Source organism: Abramis brama, assembly GCF_963993115.1.
Source record: "Abramis brama genome assembly, chromosome: 22".
NCBI classification, from domain to species: domain Eukaryota; kingdom Metazoa; phylum Chordata; class Actinopteri; order Cypriniformes; family Leuciscidae; genus Abramis; species Abramis brama.
In genome coordinates, this window is record NC_139984.1 from 34,872,362 (window position 1) to 34,895,874 (window position 23,513).

Below are 23,513 nucleotides of genomic sequence, written 5' to 3' on the forward strand. Positions count from 1 at the left end.
TCCGAGTGTTTGGCTCACGTGCGTGTGTGTGTGTGTTCCCGCAGGAATCTGTCCCACCGTAACCTGGTGCAGCTGTACGGCGTGTGTACCCAGCAGAGGCCGATCTACCTGGTGACGGAGTTCATGGAGCTGGGCTGCCTGCTGAACTACCTGCGCCAGCGGAGAGGAGCACTGGGAGCGCTGGAGCTGCTGGGAATCTGCCACGACGTGAGCCTGGGCATGCAGCATCTGGAGCAGAACGGCTTCATCCACCGAGACCTGGTGAGAACACACACACACAAACTCGTAGGGAGTTTATTTTGAGATAATTTACACACACACACACTCCTGAACGGGGTTTATTCTGAGATCACACACACACACACACACACACACACACACACAAACTCGTAGGGAGTTTATTTTGAGATTATTCACACACACACACACACACACACACACACACACACAATACACTCCTGAACGGGGTTTATTCTGAGATCACACACACACACACACACACACACAAACTCGTAGGGAGTTTATTTTGAGATTATTCACACACACACACATACACTTCTGAACGGGGTTTATTCTGAGATCACACACACACACACACACACACACACACACACACACACACACACACACACACAGCTGGAGACAATTCAAGTGCCTTTCACAACACATACTGTTTCAAAGCAGTGTTTCAGTGTTGTTCAGAATGTTTCCGCCACAGAATAAAAATATTAGAAAGGCAATTGTGACTTTTTTCATCTCACAATTCTGAGATAAATTGTTATATATGTATGTGCTAATGTACATCCAGCCGGTTGTTATCTCAGAATAAACCCGACAGGGTTATCAGGATCAGGTCTTCATCAGCCTGAAGGGGTTTATTCTGAGATAACACACTCTCTCTCTCTCACACACACACACACACACACACACACATACACAAACCTGTAGGGGGTTTATTCTGAGATAACACACACACACACCTGTGGGGAGTTTATTTTGAGATCATTTACATACTCTCACACACACACACACACACAAACCTGAAGGGGGTTTATTCTGAAATAACACACTCTCACACACACACACACACACACACACACACACACAAACCTGTAGGGAGTTTATTTTGAGATCATTTACATACTCTCACACACACCCACACACACACACAAACCTGAAGGGGGTTTATTCTGAAATAACACACTCTCACACACACCCACCCACACACACACACACACACACACACAAACACACAAACCTGAAGGGAGCTTATTTTGAGATCATTTACATACTTTCTCACACACACACACACACACACACACACACTCCTGAAGGGGGTTTATTCTGAGATAACCACCGACTGGATGTACATTATCCCGCTTATTACACGCCTACTTGCCACATAAATACATAATTAGACAAAAAATATTTTATCAGCTCTTTAAACGCAAAGTTTCGGCAGAGAGAGCAGTTTCAGCGGCGAGTTCAAACTAGACGGACATTTAAGAGATACTGTATACAGTCATAACACTTACACAGCATTTCACCACATAAATAATTATGGGGATCAGAGATACTGATTTCAGATTAAACTGTTTTAAAATCGTACCTGTTTGTTTCTCATAATCCAACAGTGAACAAATTAATAGTCACAAAATGGCCGCCGCTGCGCTTGTGTGAAACGAGAGAGTATAGGGAGCGTATAGGGAGCGTATAGGGAGCGTATAGCGAGGGTATAGCGAGCGTATAGGGAGCGTATAGGGAGCGTATAGCGAGCGTATAGCGAGCGTATAGGGAGCGTATAGCGAGCGTATAGGGAGCGTATAGGGAGCGTATAGCGAGCGTATAGGGAGCGTATAGCGAGCGTATAGCGAGCGTATAGGGAGCGTATAGCGAGCGTATAGGGAGCGTATAGCGAGCGTATAGCGAGCGTATAGGGAGCGTATAGGGAGCGTATAGGGAGCGTATAGCGAGCGTATAGCGAGCGTATAGGGAGCGTATAGGGAGCGTATAGGGAGCGTATAGCGAGCGTATAGCGAGCGTATAGGGAGCGTATTGGGAGCGTATAGGGAGCGTATAGGGAGCGTATAGGGAGCGTATAGCGAGTGAGTGTATAGGGAGGGTATAGGGAGTGTATAGGGAGCGTATAGCAAGCGTATAACGAGCGTATAGGGAGCGTATAGGGAGCGTTTAGGGAGCGTATAGCGAGTGAGTGTATAGGGAGGGTATAGGGAGCGTATAGCGAGCGTATAGGGAGCGTATAGGGAGTGTATAGGGAGCGTATAGCAAGCGTATAACGAGCGTATAGGGAGCGTATAGGGAGCGTATAGGGAGCGTATAGCGAGGGTATAGCGAGCGTATAGGGAGCGTATAGGGAGTGTATAGGGAGGGTATAGCGAGCGTATAGGGAGCGTATAGGGAGTGTATAGGGAGGGTATAGGGAGCGTATAGCGAGCGTATAGGGAGCGTATAGGGAGTGTATAGGGAGCGTATAGCAAGCGTATAACGAGCGTATAGGGAGCGTATAGGGAGCGTATAGGGAGCGTATAGCGAGGGTATAGCGAGCGTATAGGGAGCGTATAGGGAGCGTATAGCGAGGGTATAGCGAGCGTATAGGGAGCGTATAGGGAGTGTATAGGGAGGGTATAGGGAGCGTATAGCGAGCGTATAGGGAGCGTATAGGGAGCGTATAGGGAGCGTATAGGGAGCGTATAGCGAGCGTATAGGGAGCGTATAGGGAGCGTATAGGGAGCGTATAGCGAGGGTATAGCGAGCGTATAGGGAGCGTATAGGGAGCGTATAGGGAGCGTATAGGGAGCGTATAGCGAGCGTATAGCGAGCGTATAGGGAGCGTATAGCGAGCGTATAGGGAGCGTATAGGGAGCGTATAGCGAGCGTATAGGGAGCGTATAGGGAGCGTATAGCGAGCGTATAGCGAGCGTATAGCGAGCGTATAGGGAGCGTATAGCGAGCGTATAGCGAGCGTATAGGGAGCGTATAGGGAGCGTATAGGGAGCGTATAGCGAGCGTATAGCGAGCGTATAGGGAGCGTATTGGGAGCGTATAGGGAGCGTATAGGGAGCGTATAGCGAGTGAGTGTATAGGGAGGGTATAGGGAGCGTATAGCGAGCGTATAGGGAGCGTATAGGGAGCGTATAGGGAGCGTATAGGGAGCGTATAGGGAGCGTTTAGGGAGCGTATAGGGAGCGTATAGGGAGCGTATAGGGAGCGTATAGGGAGCGTATAGGGAGCGTATAGGGAGCGTACAGCGAGCGTACAGCGAGCGTACAGGGAGCGTACAGGGAGTGTATAGCGAGTGTATAGCGAGTGTATAGGGAGCGTATAGGGAGTGTACAGGGAGCGTATAGGGAGCGTATAGGGAGCGTATAGGGAGCGTACAGGGAGCGTACAGGGAGCGTACAGGGAGTGTATAGGGAGTGTATAGCGAGTGTATAGGGAGCGTATAGGGAGCGTATAGCGAGCGTATAGCGAGTGAGTGTATAGTGAGTGTATAGCGAGTGAGTGTATAGCGAGTGTATAGCGAGTGAGTGTATAACAAGTGTATAGCGAGTGAGTGTATAGCGAGTGAGTGTATAGCGAGTGTATAGCGAGTGAGTGTATAGCGAGTGTATAGCGAGTGAGTGTATAACAAGTGTATAGCGAGTGAGTTTATAGCAAGCGAGTGTATAGCGAGTGAGTGTATAGCGAGTGTATAGCGAGTGAGTGTATAGCGAGTGTATAGCGAGTGAGTGTATAGTGAGTGTATAACAAGTGTATAGCGAGTGAGTGTATAGCAAGTGAGTGTATAGCGAGTGTATTGCGAGTGTATAGCGAGTGAGTGTATAACAAGTGTATAGCGAGTGAGTGTATAGCAAGTGAGTGTATAGCGAGTGTATAGCGAGTGAGTGTATAGCGAGTGAGTGTATAGCGAGTGAGTGTATAGCGAGTGTATAGCGAGTGAGTGTATAGCGAGTGTATAGCGAGTGAGTGTATAGTGAGTGTATAGTGAGTGTATAGCGAGTGTATAGCGAGTGTATAGCGAGTGTATAGCGAGTGAGTGTATAACAAGTGTATAGCGAGTGAGTGTATAACAAGTGTATAGCGAGTGAGTGTATAGCAAGTGAGTGTATAGCGAGTGTATAGCGAGTGAGTGTATAGCGAGTGAGTGTATAGCGAGTGAGTGTATAGTGAGTGTATAGTGAGTGTATAGTGAGTGTATAGTGAGTGTATAGCGAGTGTATAGTGAGTGTATAGCGAGTGAGTGTATAGCGAGTGTATAGCGAGTGAGTGTATAGTGAGTGTATAGTGAGTGTATAGCGAGTGAGTGTATAGCGAGTGTATAGCGAGTGAGTGTATAGTGAGTGTATAGCGAGTGAGTGTATAGCGAGTGTATAGCGAGTGAGTGTATAGTGAGTGTATAGTGAGTGTATAGCGAGTGAGTGTATAGCGAGTGTATAGCGAGTGAGTAGCGCGTGAGTGTATAGCGAGTGTATAGCGAGTGAGTGTATAGCGAGTGAGTGTATAGTGAGTGTATAGTGAGTGTATAGCGAGTGTATAGCGAGTGTATAGCAAGTGAGTGTATAGCGAGTGTATAGCGAGTGAGTGTATAGCGAGTGTATAGTGAGTGAGTGTATAGTGAGTGTATAGTGAGTGTATAGTGAGTGTATAGTGAGTGTATAGCGAGTGAGTGTATAGCGAGTGTATAGCGAGTGAGTGTATAGTGAGTGTATAGTGAGTGTATAGTGAGTATATAGCGAGTGAGTGTATAGCGAGTGTATAGCGAGTGTATAGCGAGTGTATAGCGAGTGTATAGTGAGTGTATAGCGAGTGAGTGTATAGCGAGTGTATAGCGAGTGAGTGTATAGCGAGTGTATAGCGAGTGTATAGCGAGTGTATAGCGAGTGTATAGCGAGTGAGTGTATAGCGAGTGAGTGTATAGCGAGTGAGTGTATAGTGAGTGTATAGTGAGTGTATAGCGAGTGTATAGCAAGTGAGTGTATAGCAAGTGTATAGCGAGTGAGTGTATAGCGAGTGTATAGCGAGTGAGTGTATAGTGAGTGTATAGCGAGTGTATAGTGAGTGAGTGTATAGTGAGTGTATAGTGAGTGTATAGCGAGTGAGTGTATAGCGAGTGTATAGCGAGTGAGTGTATAATGAGTGTATAGTGAGTGAGTGTATAGTGAGTGTATAGTGAGTGTATAGTGAGTGTATAGCGAGTGAGTGTATAGCGAGTGTATAGTGAGTGTATAGTGAGTGTATAGTGAGTGTATAGTGAGTGTATAGTGAGTGTATAGTGAGTGTATAGCGAGTGAGTGTATAGCGAGTGTATAGCGAGTGAGTGTATAGTGAGTGTATAGTGAGTGTATAGTGAGTATATAGCGAGTGAGTGTATAGCGAGTGTATAGCGAGTGTATAGTGAGTGTATAGCGAGTGTATAGCGAGTGAGTGTATAGCGAGTGTATAGCGAGTGAGTGTATAGTGAGTGTATAGCGAGTGTATAGCGAGTGAGTGTATAGCGAGTGAGTGTATAGCGAGTGTATAGCGAGTGAGTGTATAGCGAGTGAGTGTATAGCGAGTGAGTGTATAGCGAGTGAGTGTATAGTGAGTGTATAGCGAGTGTATAGCGAGTGTATAGCAAGTGAGTGTATAGCGAGTGTATAGCGAGTGAGTGTATAGCGAGTGAGTGTATAGCGAGTGTATAGCGAGTGAGTGTATAGTGAGTGTATAGTGAGTGTATAGTGAGTGTATAGTGAGTGTATAGTGAGTGTATAGTGAGTGTATAGCGAGTGAGTGTATAGTGAGTGTATAGCGAGTGTATAGCGAGTGAGTGTATAGTGAGTGTATAGGGAGCGTATAGCGAGTGTATAGTGAGTGTATAGTGAGTGTATAGTGAGTGTATAGTGAGAGTGTATAGTGAGTGTATAGTGAGTGTATAGTGAGTGTATAGTGAGTGTATAGCGAGTGAGTGTATAGCGAGTGAGTGTATAGTGAGTGTATAGTGAGTGTATAGTGAGTGTATAGTGAGTGTATAGTGAGTGTATAGTGAGTGTATAGCGAGTGAGTGTATAGCGAGTGTATAGCGAGTGAGTGTATAGTGAGTGTATAGGGAGCGTATAGCGAGTGTATAGCGAGTGTATAGCGAGTGAGTGTATAGCGAGTGTATAGCGAGTGAGTGTATAACAAGTGTATAGCGAGTGAGTGTATAGCAAGTGAGTGTATACCGAGTGTATAGCGAGTGAGTGTATAGCAAGTGAGTGTATAGCGAGTGTATAGCGAGTGAGTGTATAGCGAGTGAGTGTATAGCGAGTGAGTGTATAGCGAGTGAGTGTATAGCGAGTGTATAGCGAGTGTATAGCGAGTGAGTGTATAGCGAGTGAGTGTATAGCGAGTGAGTGTATAGCGAGTGTGTAGCGCTGCTGACTTCAGTGACCCGGATGAGCCTGTGTTTCTGTGTTCTGTTGTTACAATCAACCCCTAACCCTAACCCATTCCACAGAGCCGTGTTAAAAAATATATACAATTTTGTATTATATCATTAGGCAATTTTTTATTCCGTGGCGAAAACGAGCATCCATAAAAAACAGGAATGTTGTGAAATATTATTATAATGTAAATCATCTGTTTTCTATGTGAATATATAGTAAAGTGTAATTTATTCCTCTGATCAAAGCTGAATTTTCAGCATCATTACTTCAGTCTTCAGTGTCACATGATCCTTCAGAAATCACTCTAATATGATGATTTGATGCTCAAGAAACATTTATGATTATTATCAGTGTTGAAAACTGCTTCAGAGGATTCTTTGATGAATAGAGAGTTCAAAAGAGCAGCATTTATTTGAGGTAGAATCTTGTGTAACATTATAAATGCTTGACGGTCTCTCTGACGTGTGTGTGTGTGTGTGTGTGTGTGTGTGTGTGTGTCAGGCGGCCAGGAACTGTCTGGTTAACAGCTCACTGGTGGTGAAGGTCTCGGACTTCGGGATGGCCAGGTAACAAGTCAAGTCATCTTCATTTATACAGCGCTTTTAACAATGTAGATTGTTTCAAAGCAGCTTTACAGTGATAATAGGAAATTAAAGTAAAGTGTTTTGGCTTTACAGCAGCTCTAGAATAAAGTTATTGTCCAGCTAAAGTTAGTTTGATTGATTCACTTCCTTCGCAACGATCATTAGTTATTAACTTAGGGGCCGCTAAGACGACACCATTTTAACAGAAAACTCTGCGCAAACTTCTAAAAACGCGATCCTGTGAGAACGCTGATGGCGTGCACATGCGTATTACGAGTTCAGTCTATAGACCTTCTGCGCCAGAGAAACGAGGGCGCCGCCATCTTTAGAATATTGTCTTTTAACTTCCGTTTTTGCGCTCGCTCTGTATATTTCTATGGCATTCGCTGTCCAGGAGTAATTCGATTTTGAAGTGGATTTACTTAATATAAAGTTAACGAAAGTTATCATGAGGACTGTAATGTTTAAAGCAGATGACTAAACAAATGTCAGTCGACCAGGAAGATTTTAAAACGAGCCGTTCATTCATAAATACGCAAGATCGCTGTGAAAGTATAGGCGTGTAGTCCTTCCCTACAAACCAACCCTCAACAAACTACCTGTCTGGCCTTAAAATTAATAATACAGAATTTGTATCGCTTCCACGTAGCCACGCGAACCGCAATTATCCCGACAACGCTTTATCTGTAGAGAGGTAAAGGGAAGGAGGCCTTCACAGGGGAGAGCCTAGTGGACACTTCAGGACTGCGCTGTCGTCGCGTCCAGGCGCAGGTCCTTCATCAGATCTGGATACGGCCCGGATCCGGCGGACTGCGGTAAACCTCGGGATAAACAGAGAGACTAATATTAGAGTAGATACCATACTTTTTCTGATGTAACGAGTACATCAGGATTTATGGGAAGTGTTCCCGGTTCCGGCTGACCTAATCGATGCAGCCTAACATTGAATTATAGAAGTCTAGCAGATATAAGAGACCATAGAATCATAGTAGCCTACCTTCAATCTGTCATGATAGAAACACGGAAGCAAATGCAAGTTAACTCTTTTCTCTTTATTGTAAACCAGTTGATGATAGATAATGTCCAGGGCGAAACAGGATAGTGGCGCAGGGACTTCGATGGTCAGATGTGCCGTGATGAAGGGTGATGACGTGACGTGACAAATCCAGGGTGAACATCCACGGGGACACGAACAGGAACGAGGAGACACCGAGACTGGAACAAGACGAGATCACACACCGGGAACCACATACAACGATCTGACAAAGGATATGAGAATTGAGTGAGCATATATAGGTGCTGAGACGAGCTGCAGCTGGTGACGGAGTGATGAACTTGATTGTTGATGAGTGCTGATCAGCCGACACGCCCACACAATCAGCACGCAACATACAACAACAGAAACACGAGACAAGAAAGAGGCATAGGATTTATGAACCGTGACAGTACCCCCTCCCCTAGGAACGCCTCCTGGCGTTCCCAGGCTCCCTTACCTGCCGATTGTAATCATCGATAAGGGAGTGATCCAGGATGTCTCTAGCCGGTACCCAACTCCTCTCCTCTGGACCGTAACCTTCCCAGTCCACCAAGTACTGAAATCCGCGTCCCCTCCGCCTTGAGTCCAGAATACGACTGACCGAATAAGTAGGTTCCCCATCTACGAGTTGCGGCGGGGGGGGAACCGGGACTGGCGGATTAATACGAGCAAAAAAAACGGGCTTAATTTTGGACACATGAAAGACGGGATGAATCCTCCTGTACACTGGAGGAAGATTGAGGCGGACTGTCACCGGACTAATGATTTTAGTGACAGAGAATGGGCCAATAAATTTAGGAGCAAGCTTATTAGAAACGGAGCGGAGAGGAATGTCCTTGGTAGAAAGCCACACTTTAGAACCGACGACATACACGGGAGGCTTACGCCGGTGGCGATCGGCTTTGGCCTTAGTGCGCGCCCCCACTTGGAGTAGAGTCTCACGGGCTCTAGTCCAAGTGTGGCGACACCTCTGGACGAAGGCGTGGGCAGAGGGGACCGCGACTTCGGATTCCAGACTAGGAAAAATAGGTGGCTGGTACCCTAAACTACACTCAAACGGTGATAGGCCCGTGGATGACACTGGCAACGTGTTGTGGGCGTACTCCACCATAGACAGTTGCTGACTCCAAGAGGAAGGATTCTTGGACACTAAACATCGCAACGTTCTCTCCAAATCCTGGTTGGCTCGCTCAGTTTGGCCGTTGCTCTGGGGATGAAACCCAGAGGACAGACTGACAGTCGCACCCAGGCATTTATAAAACTCTCGCCAAAATTTGGACACAAATTGGGGTCCTCTGTCAGAAACCACGTCTATCGGGAGGCCATGTAGCCGAAAGACATGATTAACGACAATCAACGCTGTCTCCTTGGCTGAGGGTAATTTGGGCAAGGGAATGAAATGGGCCGCCTTCGAGAACCGGTCCACCACGGTCAAAACTACCGTGTGACCCTGGGAGGGTGGGAGGGCGGTGACAAAATCTAGAGCGATATGGGACCAGGGTCTCGAAGGCACCGGCAGCGGTTGAAGTAACCCATCTGGAGGGCGATTGGAAGTCTTACCTGTGGCACAAACTGAGCAAGCCAAGACAAAATTGTGAACGTCACGAGCCATGAGAGGCCACCAGAATCGTTGCTTGACCAAAAATTTAGTGCGATTAACTCCTGGATGGCAAGCCACATTGGAACAATGTCCCCACTGAATCACGCTGGACCGTAAACCCTCAGGCACAAATAAACGATTCGGTGGACAACGAGTCGGAGGCGTTACCCCTTCTAAGGCCTTCTTGACCTTCGATTTGATCTCCCATGTGAGTGTAGAGACGAATAGAGACTCTGGTAAAATGCACTCGGGAGTAGACGGGCGTTCGGAACGGTCAAAAATACGCGATAAAGAATCGGGTTTGATGTTTTTGGAACCCGGGCGGTACGAGAGAGTAAAATCAAAACGACCGAAAAAAAGAGCCCACCGAGCCTGCCTGGAGTTTAGTCTTTTAGCTGTCCGAATATATTCCAAGTTCTTGTGATCGGTCCAGACGATAAAAGGTACCCCCGACCCTTCTAACCAGTGGCGCCATTCCTCCAATGCTAACTTGACTGCCAATAACTCTCTGTTGCCAATGTCATAATTGCGCTCCGCAGGGGATAAACGATGAGACAAAAACGCGCAAGGATGCATCTTATCGTCTGAGGAAGAACGCTGGGATAACACTGCACCTACCCCCACCTCTGACGCATCGACCTCCACCACGAACTGACGTGATGGATCAGGGGTTATCAGAATGGGGGCTGAAACGAAGCAACCCTTTAGTTTGGCAAACGCAGCCTCGGCTGCGTCTGACCACCTGAACGTCGTTCTGGGGGAGGTCAAGGCGGTCAGAGGTGCGGCTAGTTGGCTGAAATTGCGAATGAAACGCCGGTAGAAATTGGCGAACCCCAGAAACCTCTGTAGGGCCTTACGGGAATCTGGACTTGGCCATTCTACCACAGCCTTAATCTTCTCAGGATCCATGCGCATTCCCTCAACCGACACGATGTAACCTAAGAAAGGAACAGACTGTGCATGAAAATCGCATTTCTCCGCCTTGACAAAAAGCCCATTCTCTAGCAATCTCTGGAGCACTTGTCGGACGTGTTGCACATGTTCCTGGAGAGACGAAGAAAAAATCAATATGTCATCCAGGTAGACATATATGAACTGATCGACCATGTCTCGCAACACGTCGTTGACAAGTGCTTGGAAGACCGCTGGGGAGTTGGACAGCCCGAAGGGCATGACCAAGTATTCAAAGTGCCCCCTGGGGGTGTTAAAAGCGGTCTTCCATTCATCCCCCTCCCTGATGCGGACCAAATGATAAGCATTACGTAAATCCAATTTCGTGAAGACGGACGCTCCCTGCAACCTCTCGAAGGCTGAAGACATCAACGGCAAAGGATAAGTATTCTTTACCGTGATGCTGTTCAGCCCCCGGTAGTCAATACAAGGTCGCAGAGACCCGTCCTTCTTCCCCACAAAAAAGAACCCCGCCCCCGCTGGAGAAGAGGAAGGACGGATGAACCCTGTTGCTAGAGAATCAGAAATATATTTCTCCATGGCCTCCCTCTCTGGAACAGAGAGTGAATATAACTTGCCCTTGGGCGGAGACGTACCTGGCAGTAAATCTATGGCACAGTCATAGGGACGATGCGGGGGAAGAGAAGCAGCCCGAGACTTACTGAACACCTCCTTCAGGTCCAGGTACTCCGCGGGCACGTTAGATAAATCCACTGCCTCCTCCTGAAACACAGGGACAGAAACAGACGGACAAGCCGACACAAGACAAGACTTATGACAAAAACTGCTCCACGCAGACACAGAATTGGTTAGCCAGTCCACTCTAGGATTGTGACGGGTGAGCCAGGGGTGACCAAGGACGATGGGTGCGAGGGGAGTGTCCAGAATGTAAAAGGAGATGACTTCTGTGTGATTTCCTGATGTGATGAGAGTGATGTCTTCGGTGATGAGTGAGATGGTGGGAAGTTCCTGGCCGTTAAGAGCGTGTACTGAGATCTTGTGTGTGAGGGGTCTGAGGGGAACTTGGAGTTTGCGTGCAAATGAATGGTCCATGAAATTACCTTCTGCCCCAGAATCCAGCAGTGCTCGACAGTCGTGAAGGTGAGTTGACCATCTCAGTCTTACCGGAAGGAGAGTAGATGTGGATGAGGACTTCTCGGCGGAGATCCCACCCGATAGTAGCCTCATACTTACTATCGGGCTGGGCCTTTTAACGGGCAGTTATAGGCGAAGTGACCCGCTCCTCCACAGTACATGCAAAGGCCCTGGGATCTCCGCCTCTCCTTCTCCTCCCGGGAAAGCCGGGCTCGACCCACCTGCATGGGCTCGTGATCGCAGACAGGGCTGACCGCGTCCCCGCCTCCGAATCGTTGGCCCTCGAACCCTCCTGTGGGCCGACTGGGCAACGTGCGTCGATTCATTCGTGATAACCGTGCGTCCACTCTTAATGCCAACGCAATCAGGTCGTTGAGAGAAGCTGGCAGGTCCATGGCATAAATCTCCTTCTGGACGCGGTCAGCCAGCCCATGCAGGAACATATCCCACTGCGCCTCCTCGTTCCATTGGCTCTCCGCCGCTAGAGTCCGAAACTCGATGGAGAAGTCTGAAACGGATCTCTCTCCCTGTCGCAAATCGGCCAGCATCCTTGCTGCCTCACGTCCAGCGACGGACCGGTCGAAAACTCGTTTCATTTCGGCGGAGAGCTCCTGGAACGAGGCACAGCATGGGTCTTGATTCTCCCACACCGCTGTTCCCCAGAGTGCCGCCCTCCCAGTCAGCAGCGTCAGCACAAAGGCGACCTTAGTCTGCTCGTTGTTGAATGTTCTGGGCTGAAGAGAGAAGTGCATGGAGCATCGTGTTAAGAAAGCTCGACAGAAGTTGGGTTCACCTGCATAGGACTCAGGAACTGGTAGGCGGGGCTCCGACTGGGAGGGATTCTCTGGTGGTGGTGGGGGAACCGGCGGTGTGGGGGGCGCAGCGGGACCTCGCAGATGTTGAAGCTGTTGGGTGAGCCCGGACACCTGCGCCACTAGAGCCTGAACAGCGCGAGCTGTATCGCTGAGGTTCTTCTCCTGGGAGTCCATTCGAAGTATGCTGCTGTTCACGAATTCCTCCAGCGATCTGGTGGAGCTACTTGCTGCTTCCATCGATCGGTCAGATCGTTCTGTCATGATAGAAACACAGAAGCAAATGCAAGTTAACTCTTTTCTCTTTATTGTAAACCAGTTGATGATAGATAATGTCCAGGGCGAAACAGGATAGTGGCGCAGGGACTTCGATGGTCAGATGTGCCGTGATGAAGGGTGATGACGTGACGTGACAAATCCAGGGTGAACAGCCACGGGGACACGAACAGGAACGAGGAGACACCGAGACTGGAACAAGACGAGATCACACACCGGGAACCACATACAACGATCTGACAAAGGAGATGAGAATTGAGTGAGCATATATAGGTGCTGAGACGAGCTGCAGCTGGTGACGGAGTGATGAACTTGATTGTTGATGAGTGCTGATCAGCCGACACGCCCACACAATCAGCACGCAACATACAACAACAGAAACACGAGACAAGAAAGAGGCATAGGATTTATGAACCGTGACACAATCATTTTAGACTGAAACATTACATATAGAATTTTTAAAGTCCCCCTGTGGTAAAAATCCAGCTTTTAATGTTGTTTATGTGTGTATGTGGTGTTTTTAATATGCTTTAAGACAAACCATGTGTAAATTCATAAGTCGACTCCATTGCTGAGTATTTCCTCCTTAAAACTGCAGTGAACCAAAGACAGTCTCAAAAACACGCTTTGAAATCGCTGGTGTTTCTGACGTCACAAACTACCTTGTAACCAATCAGATCAACGTGTGATCGTCAACCAGTGGATCTCTGAGCTGAGTGAGTGAGTGGAGGCGGGGCTCATTTGCATATTCATAGGACCACGCATACTAAATGAGGGAAGGGTGTCAGGTTACATTCAAGATATTTTAAGGCATGAAGAATTTATTTTCAAGGAAAAACATTTAAATATGTCATTTTGGTGATCAAATATGAGTTTTAAGGGATACAATTATTGACTACAGGGGGACTTTAAAAATTTTTACTTTGAAACTTTTGTGCCACTGGTTATATAAACACAAACAAAAACTGTGGATATGATTAGAAATTACTAAATTATTACAAAATATTCACACTTGACGCACTTCTTGGTCAAAATGTCCACCATAGGAAATTAATGACAAATACGAAAATACAGAGACATTTTTTGGCGTAACAATCCACAGATCAGCCATGATAATGCCTAAATATATCCAAATGCACAAGATTTCGAAGGTTTCCACAAACAAACGCTTCTCTAAATCACTCACAAACGTGCTTCAGCTCCTCGTGTGAGCAACAGTTCAAACCTTCCCTGAAGGAGCCACTGAAGAACAGGTCAAGGGTCAATCTGTGCAACTGAGCGCATCTGAATGATGTTTCTGTTCTCCTTCAGGTACGTTCTGGACGATCAATACTGGAGTTCGTCCGGAGCGAAGTTCCCAGTCAAATGGTCTCCTCCTGAAGTCTTCAACTTCTGCAAATACAGCAGTAAATCTGACGTCTGGTCCTTCGGTCAGTGTCTAGATCTCCTGTTCTACAGCGCTTCATACAGTACAGATCGTTTCAAAGCAGCTTCACAGTAATAAACAGAATCAATGATGAAAACTTCTTCAATTCTGAAACACATTCAATTCAGTTCAGTTTAATGAGTGTCAGTGTTGCAAATTTCATCAATTATGAAACTAATTCAATTCAGTTCATATTTGATTCAATTCAGTTTAATGAGAGTATCAATGTTGCAAAGTTCATCAATAATAAATAAATAAATTCCGTTCAATTTGATTAAATTCAGTTCAATATCAGTGTCAATGTTAACAAGTGAATCAATTCTGAAACCAATTCAAATGAGTTCAATATGATTCTATTCAGTTCAATAAGTGTCAATGGTGAAAATTTAATCAATTATGAAACAAATTCAGTTCAGTTCGATTCAATTCAGTTAAATGACTGTCAGTGTTGCAAATTTCATCAATTATGAAATTAATTAAATTCTGTGTGATTCAATTCAGTTCAGTTTAGTAAGTGTCAATATTGAAAAGTTCATCAATTATGAAACAAATTAAATTTCATCTCTAAGCAGCTCTACAGAAGACAATAATCACTCCACTTCATGTTTTGATGTTTCAGTCAGATCACTGTTACTGATATTAAGTGTAGTTAGGGTTAGGGGTATCGTTCAAACATTTTCGATACTAATACCTTGCCTTTGATACCGGTTCCTGAGCGATACATTTTTCTATTCCAATTTTATGAAATGTTTCCTTGATGCCTTGCTACAGCCAATCACGTCGCATGCTGATTGACGAGATTAACCCCTTAGGAATCGAGATTTGGTACCGGACAACAAGAGATTTTCTGACACTCGATGGTCTCGAGGCGATTCGGTCGGTGTGTGAAGAGTGTGGATCTCGATACCCAGCCCTGATGAAGTGTGTGTGAAGGGGAATCGAGCGCTGTGATGGTTAACGCTGCTGTTGTTGTGCTTGTTTTCCGCAGGTGTGTTAATGTGGGAAGTGTTTACGGAAGGGAAGATGCCGTATGAACATAATCAGAACCACGAGGTGGTGATGATGGTCACTCAGGGACACCGGCTCTATCGGCCCAAGAAAGCATCAGCTCACATCTACAGTATCATGCAGATGTGCTGGATGGAGGTAACATCTGTGTGTGTGTGTGTGTGTGCATGTGTGTGTGTGTCACTCGGCACTGTGTGTGTGTGCGTGTGTGTGTGTGTCACTTGGCACTGTGTGTGTGTGTCGCTCGGCACTGTGTGTGTGTGTCGCTCTGCACTATGTGTGTGTGTTGCTTGGCACTCTGTGTGTGTGTGTGTGTGTGTGTGTGTGTGTGTGTGGTTCTCTCGAGCCTCATTCATGAAACACAAGCTTTTGTAGTGTAAATTGATGCAAGTCTCCTTCATCTATACAGCGCTTTAACAATATAGAGTTTCACAGCAGCTTTACAGTGATAACAGGAGATTACAGTAACAGAGAGTGTTTAGGCTTTACAGCAGCTCTAGAATAAAGTTATTGTCCAGATAAAGTTAGTTTTGATTAATTCACTTCCGTTGCAAAGATTATTAGTTATTAACTTAGCGACTGCTAACACACACCGCTCTCACAGAGAACAGAAACTTTAATGTGTTCTGGACGTTCATTCACACACAGTGTCTGGAGCTCGAGAACACACACTCGAAACAGGATCCAAGGTGGAAGTTTTGAAACATTTTATCATCTCCGTGTAAACTTCAAAAACATGAATCTGTGAAAACGCTGACACATGCGTATTACGTGTTTAGTCTACCACAGGTGTGTGTGTTTGAATATATGTAAATGATGTAAATGTGTTATGAAAGTGTTCATATTTTTTAATACGTGCGAACCACAAAAACAAAATGTTTGTTTTTCTTTTAGGCAAACACTGCATTTTATTTACTAGAATAATTTGCTGAATGTGAAAATAAATTAATTTATTGAACATGATGTCACCCTCTGCGACATCTTTTAAAACATAATTGAACATGTACCGTTGTATGTGCTAATGTGTGTGTGTGTGTGTGTGTGTGTGTGTGTTCCTCAGAGAGCGGACGAGCGGGCGAGCTTCACCGAGATCTCACACATGATCTCTGAGGAGCTGGAGGAGGACGGACACGAGCTCTGATTGGACGGTCTGACGGTCACGTGACGTGTGTGTGTGTGTGTGTGTGTGTTTCTGCGCATGAACTGATTCCTCCTCATATGAGGCCTTTATTTATGACTCTGTTCCTCCATCAGAATGTGTGGAAGATGTTTCTGCCACATCAGAACAATCATGCTTCTGGAAATCTGAATAATGACATAAAAAGTTACAATTATCACGTAAAGTCAAAATTCTGACATACTAAGTCTATTTGAAAACATAGTTTCAATAATGACAGAATTGAGATAAATAGTTGAAAATATGACTGTATGGCTTTTTGTCATAATTTTGACTTTTCATCTCATAATTATAACTTTGTATGTCAGAATTTTGACTTTGTCATAATATAAATTTAGTAAATCTTAATTCCAACTTTTCATCTCATTTACATAAATGAATTATGATTTACAAAAGTGTTATTTCTTTGCTTATGTGGCAGAAATGCGCTTCCATAAGTGTGTTGATCTGCTGTAAAGTGTTGAATAAACTTCAGATGGCATTTACAAAGTCAGTGTCCATGAACTCACTCTCTCACACACACTCACTCTCTTTCACACACACACACACACACACACACACACTTTATCTCACACACTCTCTCTCTCTCTCTCTTTCTCTCTCACACACACACAAACTCTCTCTCTCACACACACACACACACACACTTTATCTCACACACTCTCTCTCTCTCTCTCACACACACACACACACACACTTTATCTCACACACTCTCTCTCTCTCTCTCTCTCTCTCACACACACAAGCACACGCTCTCTCACAGACACACTGTATTTTCCTCACTCACTTTGAATCATAATTAATTAATGAACACATGCGCTCATCAACCTCCTGAGAAACAAGCGAACACACACACACACACACACACACACCAGTATGCTGCGATGTCGGACTCCTCGTGATTATGAAGGTAAGATACACACACACACACACACACTCAGAAAGCAGAAGGAAACTGAAGGATTTCACTCTTGCGAAAGAAACTGTGCGTGCCTCGACGCGCGCGCGACTGTGCGGTGACGTCACTGAGTTTAAAGTGAGGCTTTTAACACGAGAATACGAGAGTTTTCTCTATTGACCTCAGCAGTTATGAGTCGCTTCAACTCTATCTCTGTGTGTGTGAGTGTGAGAGAAAGTTTTATAGTCATACCTTTACTGACGATATTTTCAGATTTAAAGGTAGCCTACAGTTACCCAAAAATTATCGTTTTGTCATAATTTACCCAATTTTACATTACCTCTTGTCATTCAAACCTGTATGAACACAGTGGCGCTCCCAGAAAAGGTTAATAGGGGTGGCCAGAGGAGGCCACTGCAAAATCTTGGGGTGGCAACAAAAACAAACAAAAAATTCAGTGTAATGTGTTATACTTGTTTACGTTTGTTTCTGGTTAATGTAACAATATGACTTTAAAGCCGCAGTCCGTAACTTTTTTTGGTTAAAAATTTGGTAGCCAAGTCAACAAAATCAGTCTTTTTCTGATTTGTTCAATGTATGGATCTGTTTTTGCTATGGCCGGGTATCACTGCCAGTCATCTCAATTTCATGAATGATTCACAAAACAATAATTTAGCAGATTAAAGACGAGCTTCATCATCTTCATTTTCTGGTGCGATCGGCTGACAATCTTCCTTCATCAGTTGTGTCTCTGTGCAGCAGCTCTACTAGAATGTAGCAAATTTCTGTTGTAATGTGCCATTGATAATTAAACAAAATGCTTGAGTTTATTAACTATTTAAGCACCAAGAACGGTAAAACATAAATATCGTCTAAACACCTAAAAATGACACAACAGGAAAACACAACAAATCAAATCAAACACAACAAAGCTCCGAGAAGTGTTTTGAATCAATAGATGCAAAAGAATATTTAAAAAAATTAAATTTTTGACAAATATTAAACTAGAGACACAATTATAAAGGTGGTAGAGCTGAGATCCAGTCTCGGAACACCTGAAGCTCCGCGAGGCGCATGTTGCTGCGTTGGCCACAGAGCTGTCGTCTGAAAGCTATTGAGTGAGTTTAACGTCTTTAGCCTCAGTGATGTAGCCTAATATTTTTCTATTGCAATGTTTTATGTTGAAATGTTTTTACTATTTATTTAAGAAAATTAAAACATAAGAAAAACATAATCATAACAACCTACTGTAAGCCTATTTAAACATCAACTAACATCGGTTAGCAAGTCCTGATCAATGTTTTAATTTTACGATCATTTAGTTTAATTTATTTCACTGTTATATTTCAGTTAATAAATAACATGAAGTAGGCCTATAAGACACATAGCCTATTGACATGCATAGCGTTTCTAAATTATAGAAAAATTGGACACACAATTTTAACGTTTAGCCTACTTTGCTTAAATTTGATGCAATAATAGAAGCCTACATTTGTTTCAGTTCTAAATTTGTACTGTAATTTGAGTATTGTGATTATGAATTCGTTTAACTACAATTAGGTTTCATGCATGTGAAAGTGTCTACGCATGTGTGAATCATGTTTTTTGCGTGAATTATAATTGAGACTATTCTGCCTCCATACTCCTGTGATTGAATCAGACAGTCCTGCTTCTTGCACCGACTGGGCAGCCAACGACGGGATTGGCGAGGGGCAGTGAAACAGCTACTCTGGTGGCGCCAATCAATCTACAATTATTATTTTTTTGGTGGCTGCAGCGGGTGTTGCATTTTTATTTTATTTCACTTCATGAAGTTTCACGAGTTCACCCTTACATCAGTTAAACAGAGATTATGCGTATTTGGCGTGCTGTCCGGGGGAGGGCAGAACCCAGAGTACTCCCCCGTTGTTGTAAGAGTATTTAGGACTAGAAGTGAGGAGATGGGGTGGTGGAGGGATGCTTAAACTGTCAACGAACGGAGGTAAGTTTGCAGTATATATTTAAACACCTCTTACCTCGTTGATTGGGTTGATTAACAGAATGTCTTCCACATGTGTTTAATTAGGTTTAATTATCTGAACGTGCTCCTCCCGAACTTTGTTAATAAAACATCATATTGTGAATTTACATTTATTCAGATTAATAGTACCCTGCAAAATCATACTAGGGGTGGCCAGAGTTCACGCCACAGAATTAAAAAAACCCTTTTTTTAAACAATTCTAAAAGTGAGAATTGCAAGATGCAATTTACCCGCAATTGGAAGAAAAAAGTTTTTTTTATTTTGTGGCAATTCAAAATGTAAAATGGTTACAAATTACCGTGAGATCATGTTGAAAAGACTTTCCAGCTTCTGCAGAAAACTATTTTGAGAAATGACACAAGTGAGCACATGATGACATCATCACCCACAATCATAAATATGTGTTATTGACCAGTTAGTTATATCTAGTTATTACATGGCTTGGTTGAATTCTAATGTAGAATGCGGTCTGTTATTTCTTGATATCTGACCGCTGCTAAGTATAACACACTGTTGCCATGAAAAACAGAGCGTTGCTACGGACGCAGGATTCTAACCCAAGGGTGCCGCACAAGCCCTGAAAAGTGAAGCCAAAGCGTCTCGATCGCCCCCCGGTGGCTGGTCCTAGTATAGGTCATAAGCCCCGCCTCCCTGTGTTATTCAACTGGACTTGAGACCAACTAAACAGTTTAATTACACTTCAAATATCCTTTTTCCGAAGGTGGTTTCTGTCATTTACTGTAGTTTTTATCACGCTGATGTAAATTCAAGTGTTTGTTTTTAAAATAAGTTTGTTTTTAGTTAGTTACGTGATGCGGTGGTGTAACGTCATGATTGACAGCTGTGATTGACAGGTTCTCTGAGGGAAGTAGTCACTGAAGTCACAGCAGCTCATTTGCATTTAAAGGGACACACACAAAACGGCGTGTTTTTGCTTACCCTCAAACAGTGACAATTTTAACATGCTATATAAAAATATCTGTGGGGTATTTTGAGCTAAAACTTCACACACACACTCTGGGGACATCAGAGACTTATTTTACATCTTGGAAAAACGAGCATTATACCATCTGTGATGAGGTTCAGAGTTTAGAAGGAAGATGACGAGGTCGGCGTGACTGGGACTCGTATGTTTTATTCACTCAAAACAATATACAAAAAAGGCGCGCACACAGCGCATTCACCGTAGCCGCGCTACAGCACAAAACACTTTTTCAGTAATACTTTTTCCACTTCAGTCCACACGATCACTCTTTCCACTTGCGGCGTACGAGTCCTCAGCCCTTCTCTCTCTCTCGTCTCTCGTCTCTCACTCCACAGCGGCTTATTTCTACCAGAAAGACTCGGGAGAATAAATGCTATAACAATTAACATTTATTAACAGCCCAACAAGCAATCAAGTTCTTTGGCGTAGGCCCCGTCCGTAGCTTGCAATCCGAGGGTCCGGATCTGCATATCCTGCCTGAAGATGAAGGCAGCCGACCCCCTGCAAGGTATAGGAAGGGACCATCCTGGTGGTGGTGGTGGGGTGGATGGAGGGAAGAGGCCATCCTGGTGGTGTTGGGGTGGATGGAGGGAAATACCCATCTTGGTGGTGGTGGGGAGGATGGAGGTGAATTGAAGCGTCAGCATCTGCGAACTCAGACGTGTGTAAGTACCAATCTTTTATACCACAAGTATAGGAATATGATTGGATAGATGAGAAGGTAATAAGTGACGTAACAATTGAGTCTTCCCGGCAGAACTTATGCTAGAGCTTCATAGCATAGAAATTATGACAAAACTAATGATGAAAGTTTCATTTATTTTTCAGTGCATTTGTTTTACAATATATGGCTATTACTGTCATAGGAATAATGTTATATTATTATTATTATCAATAGTAGTAGTAGTAGTAAAAAGAGGTTTGAGTCCCATTTAAAGTTCAGGTTCAAGCCAATACACTGACTTTTGCACACTGAATATGGGTTTAAATTTAGCTTTTAATTTTGAACTCAGGTTTCTATCCTCAGATACGTGAGGCGTTATGGTATATCGTTCCCATAGCGACGGTTACGCAGCGTTGAAGTGGACCTATTCAGGGAACCAAGGTTACATTCGTAACTGAGACGTTTTTAAAGGGGAAATTGGTTTTTGAACAAAACATTTATGAAGCCTCTAAAATTTCAAAGGCTTTTTTGGTAGTAGGCCTAAATTTAGGTCTGATTAGATTTCTTTTAATTGTTTGTAACTTGACTGATGATCCGCTGATGGACGGCATCACTGACACTGAGTTTAGATCGACGTGTCGGGACAGAGAAAGTTGTGCGAGCGTGAGAATCGCTGTTCGGGTTAGATGTCCGATGTTTTGTGTTGTAACGGCTTGTTCTGTAACTCAATCTCTTACAGCATTAAAGATTCATCCTCCAAATTTGTAGGATGTTCAATGATTCATGAGATGGAAAAATCCTTAATGAGACGTTGATCTTCAGCAAAAACATAGTTTCGCCCAAACACACTCAGAGGAACAAAACTACAGTACTGAACGACACACACACACACACATACACACTCAGAGGAACAAAACTACAGTACTGAACGACACACACACACACACATACACACTCAGAGGAACAAAACTACAGTACTGAACGACACACACACACACACACACACACATACACACTCAGAGGAACAAAACTACAGTACTGAACGACACACACACACACACACACACACACTCACTCACTCACTCACACACATACACACACTCACAACAATACACACACACACACACACACACACACACACTCACTCACTCACTCACACACATACACACACTCACAACAATACACACACACACACTCAGATGAACAAAACTACAGTACTGAACGACACACACACACACACACACACACTCAGAGGAACAAAACTACAGTACTGAACGACACACACACACACACACACACACACACTCACTTACACACATACACACACTCACAATACACACACACACACACACACACACACACACACACTCAGAGGAACAAAACTACAGTACTGAACGACACACACACACACACACACACACACACACACTCACACACACACTCACACTCACTCTCACTTACACACATACACACACTCACAATACACACACACACACACACATACACACACACACACACACACACACACACACACACACACACTCAGAGGAACAAAACTACAGTACTGGACGACACTCACACACACACACACACTCACACTCACTTACACACATACACACACTCACAATACACACACACACACACACATACACACTCAGAGGAACAAAACTACAGTACTGAACGACACACACACACACACACACACACACACACACTCACTCACTCACACACATACACACACTCACAACAATACACACACACACACTCAGATGAACAAAACTACAGTACTGAACGACACACACACACACACACACACACACACACTCACACTCACTTACACACATACACACACTCACAATACACACACACACACACACACACACACACTCAGAGGAACAAAACTACAGTACTGGACGACACTCACACACACACACACACACACACACACACTCACACTCACTTACACACATACACACACTCACAATACACACACACACACACATACACACTCAGAGGAACAAAACTACAGTACTGAACGACACACACACACACACACACACTCACTCACTCACACACACACATACACACACTCACAACAATACACACACACACTCAGATGAACAAAACTACAGTACTGAACGACACACACACACACACACACACACACACACACACTCACACTCACTTACACACATACACACACTCACAATACACACACACACACACACACACTCACACTCACTTACACACATACACACACTCACAATACACACACACACACACACACACACTCAGAGGAACAAAACTACAGTACTGGACGACACTCACACACACACACACACACACACACACACTCACACTCACTTACACACATACACACACTCACAATACACACACACACACACATACACACTCAGAGGAACAAAACTACAGTACTGAACGACACACACACACACACACACACACTCACTCACTCACACACATACACACACTCACAACAATACACACACACACTTAGATGAACAAAACTACAGTACTGAACGACACACACACAC

The 23,513-nt window shown here is 44.4% G+C and overlaps 2 protein-coding genes across 3 annotated transcripts in view; both read left to right on the forward strand.

Annotated features, from left to right (window-relative positions):
• tec (tec protein tyrosine kinase) overlaps positions 1-16,879 on the forward strand; it is a 44,302-nt gene extending 27,423 nt beyond the window's left edge. For both annotated transcript variants that reach the window (XM_084098119.1, XM_084098120.1), the window contains exons 13-17: positions 45-261; positions 6,927-6,991; positions 14,091-14,209; positions 15,194-15,351; positions 16,274-16,879. In XM_084098119.1, coding sequence (XP_083954245.1) covers positions 45-261; positions 6,927-6,991; positions 14,091-14,209; positions 15,194-15,351; positions 16,274-16,354 — 640 coding nt within the window. In that variant the 3' untranslated portion in view covers positions 16,355-16,879. The remainder of the gene's footprint in view (positions 1-44; positions 262-6,926; positions 6,992-14,090; positions 14,210-15,193; positions 15,352-16,273) is intronic.
• Positions 16,880-16,977: 98 nt separating this feature from the next.
• Positions 16,978-23,513, forward strand: part of coro2ab (coronin 2Ab) — a 17,092-nt gene continuing 10,556 nt past the window's right edge. Inside the window, exon 1 of the mRNA XM_084098125.1 lies at positions 16,978-17,300. Coding sequence (XP_083954251.1) covers positions 17,295-17,300 — 6 coding nt within the window. The 5' untranslated portion in view covers positions 16,978-17,294. The remainder of the gene's footprint in view (positions 17,301-23,513) is intronic.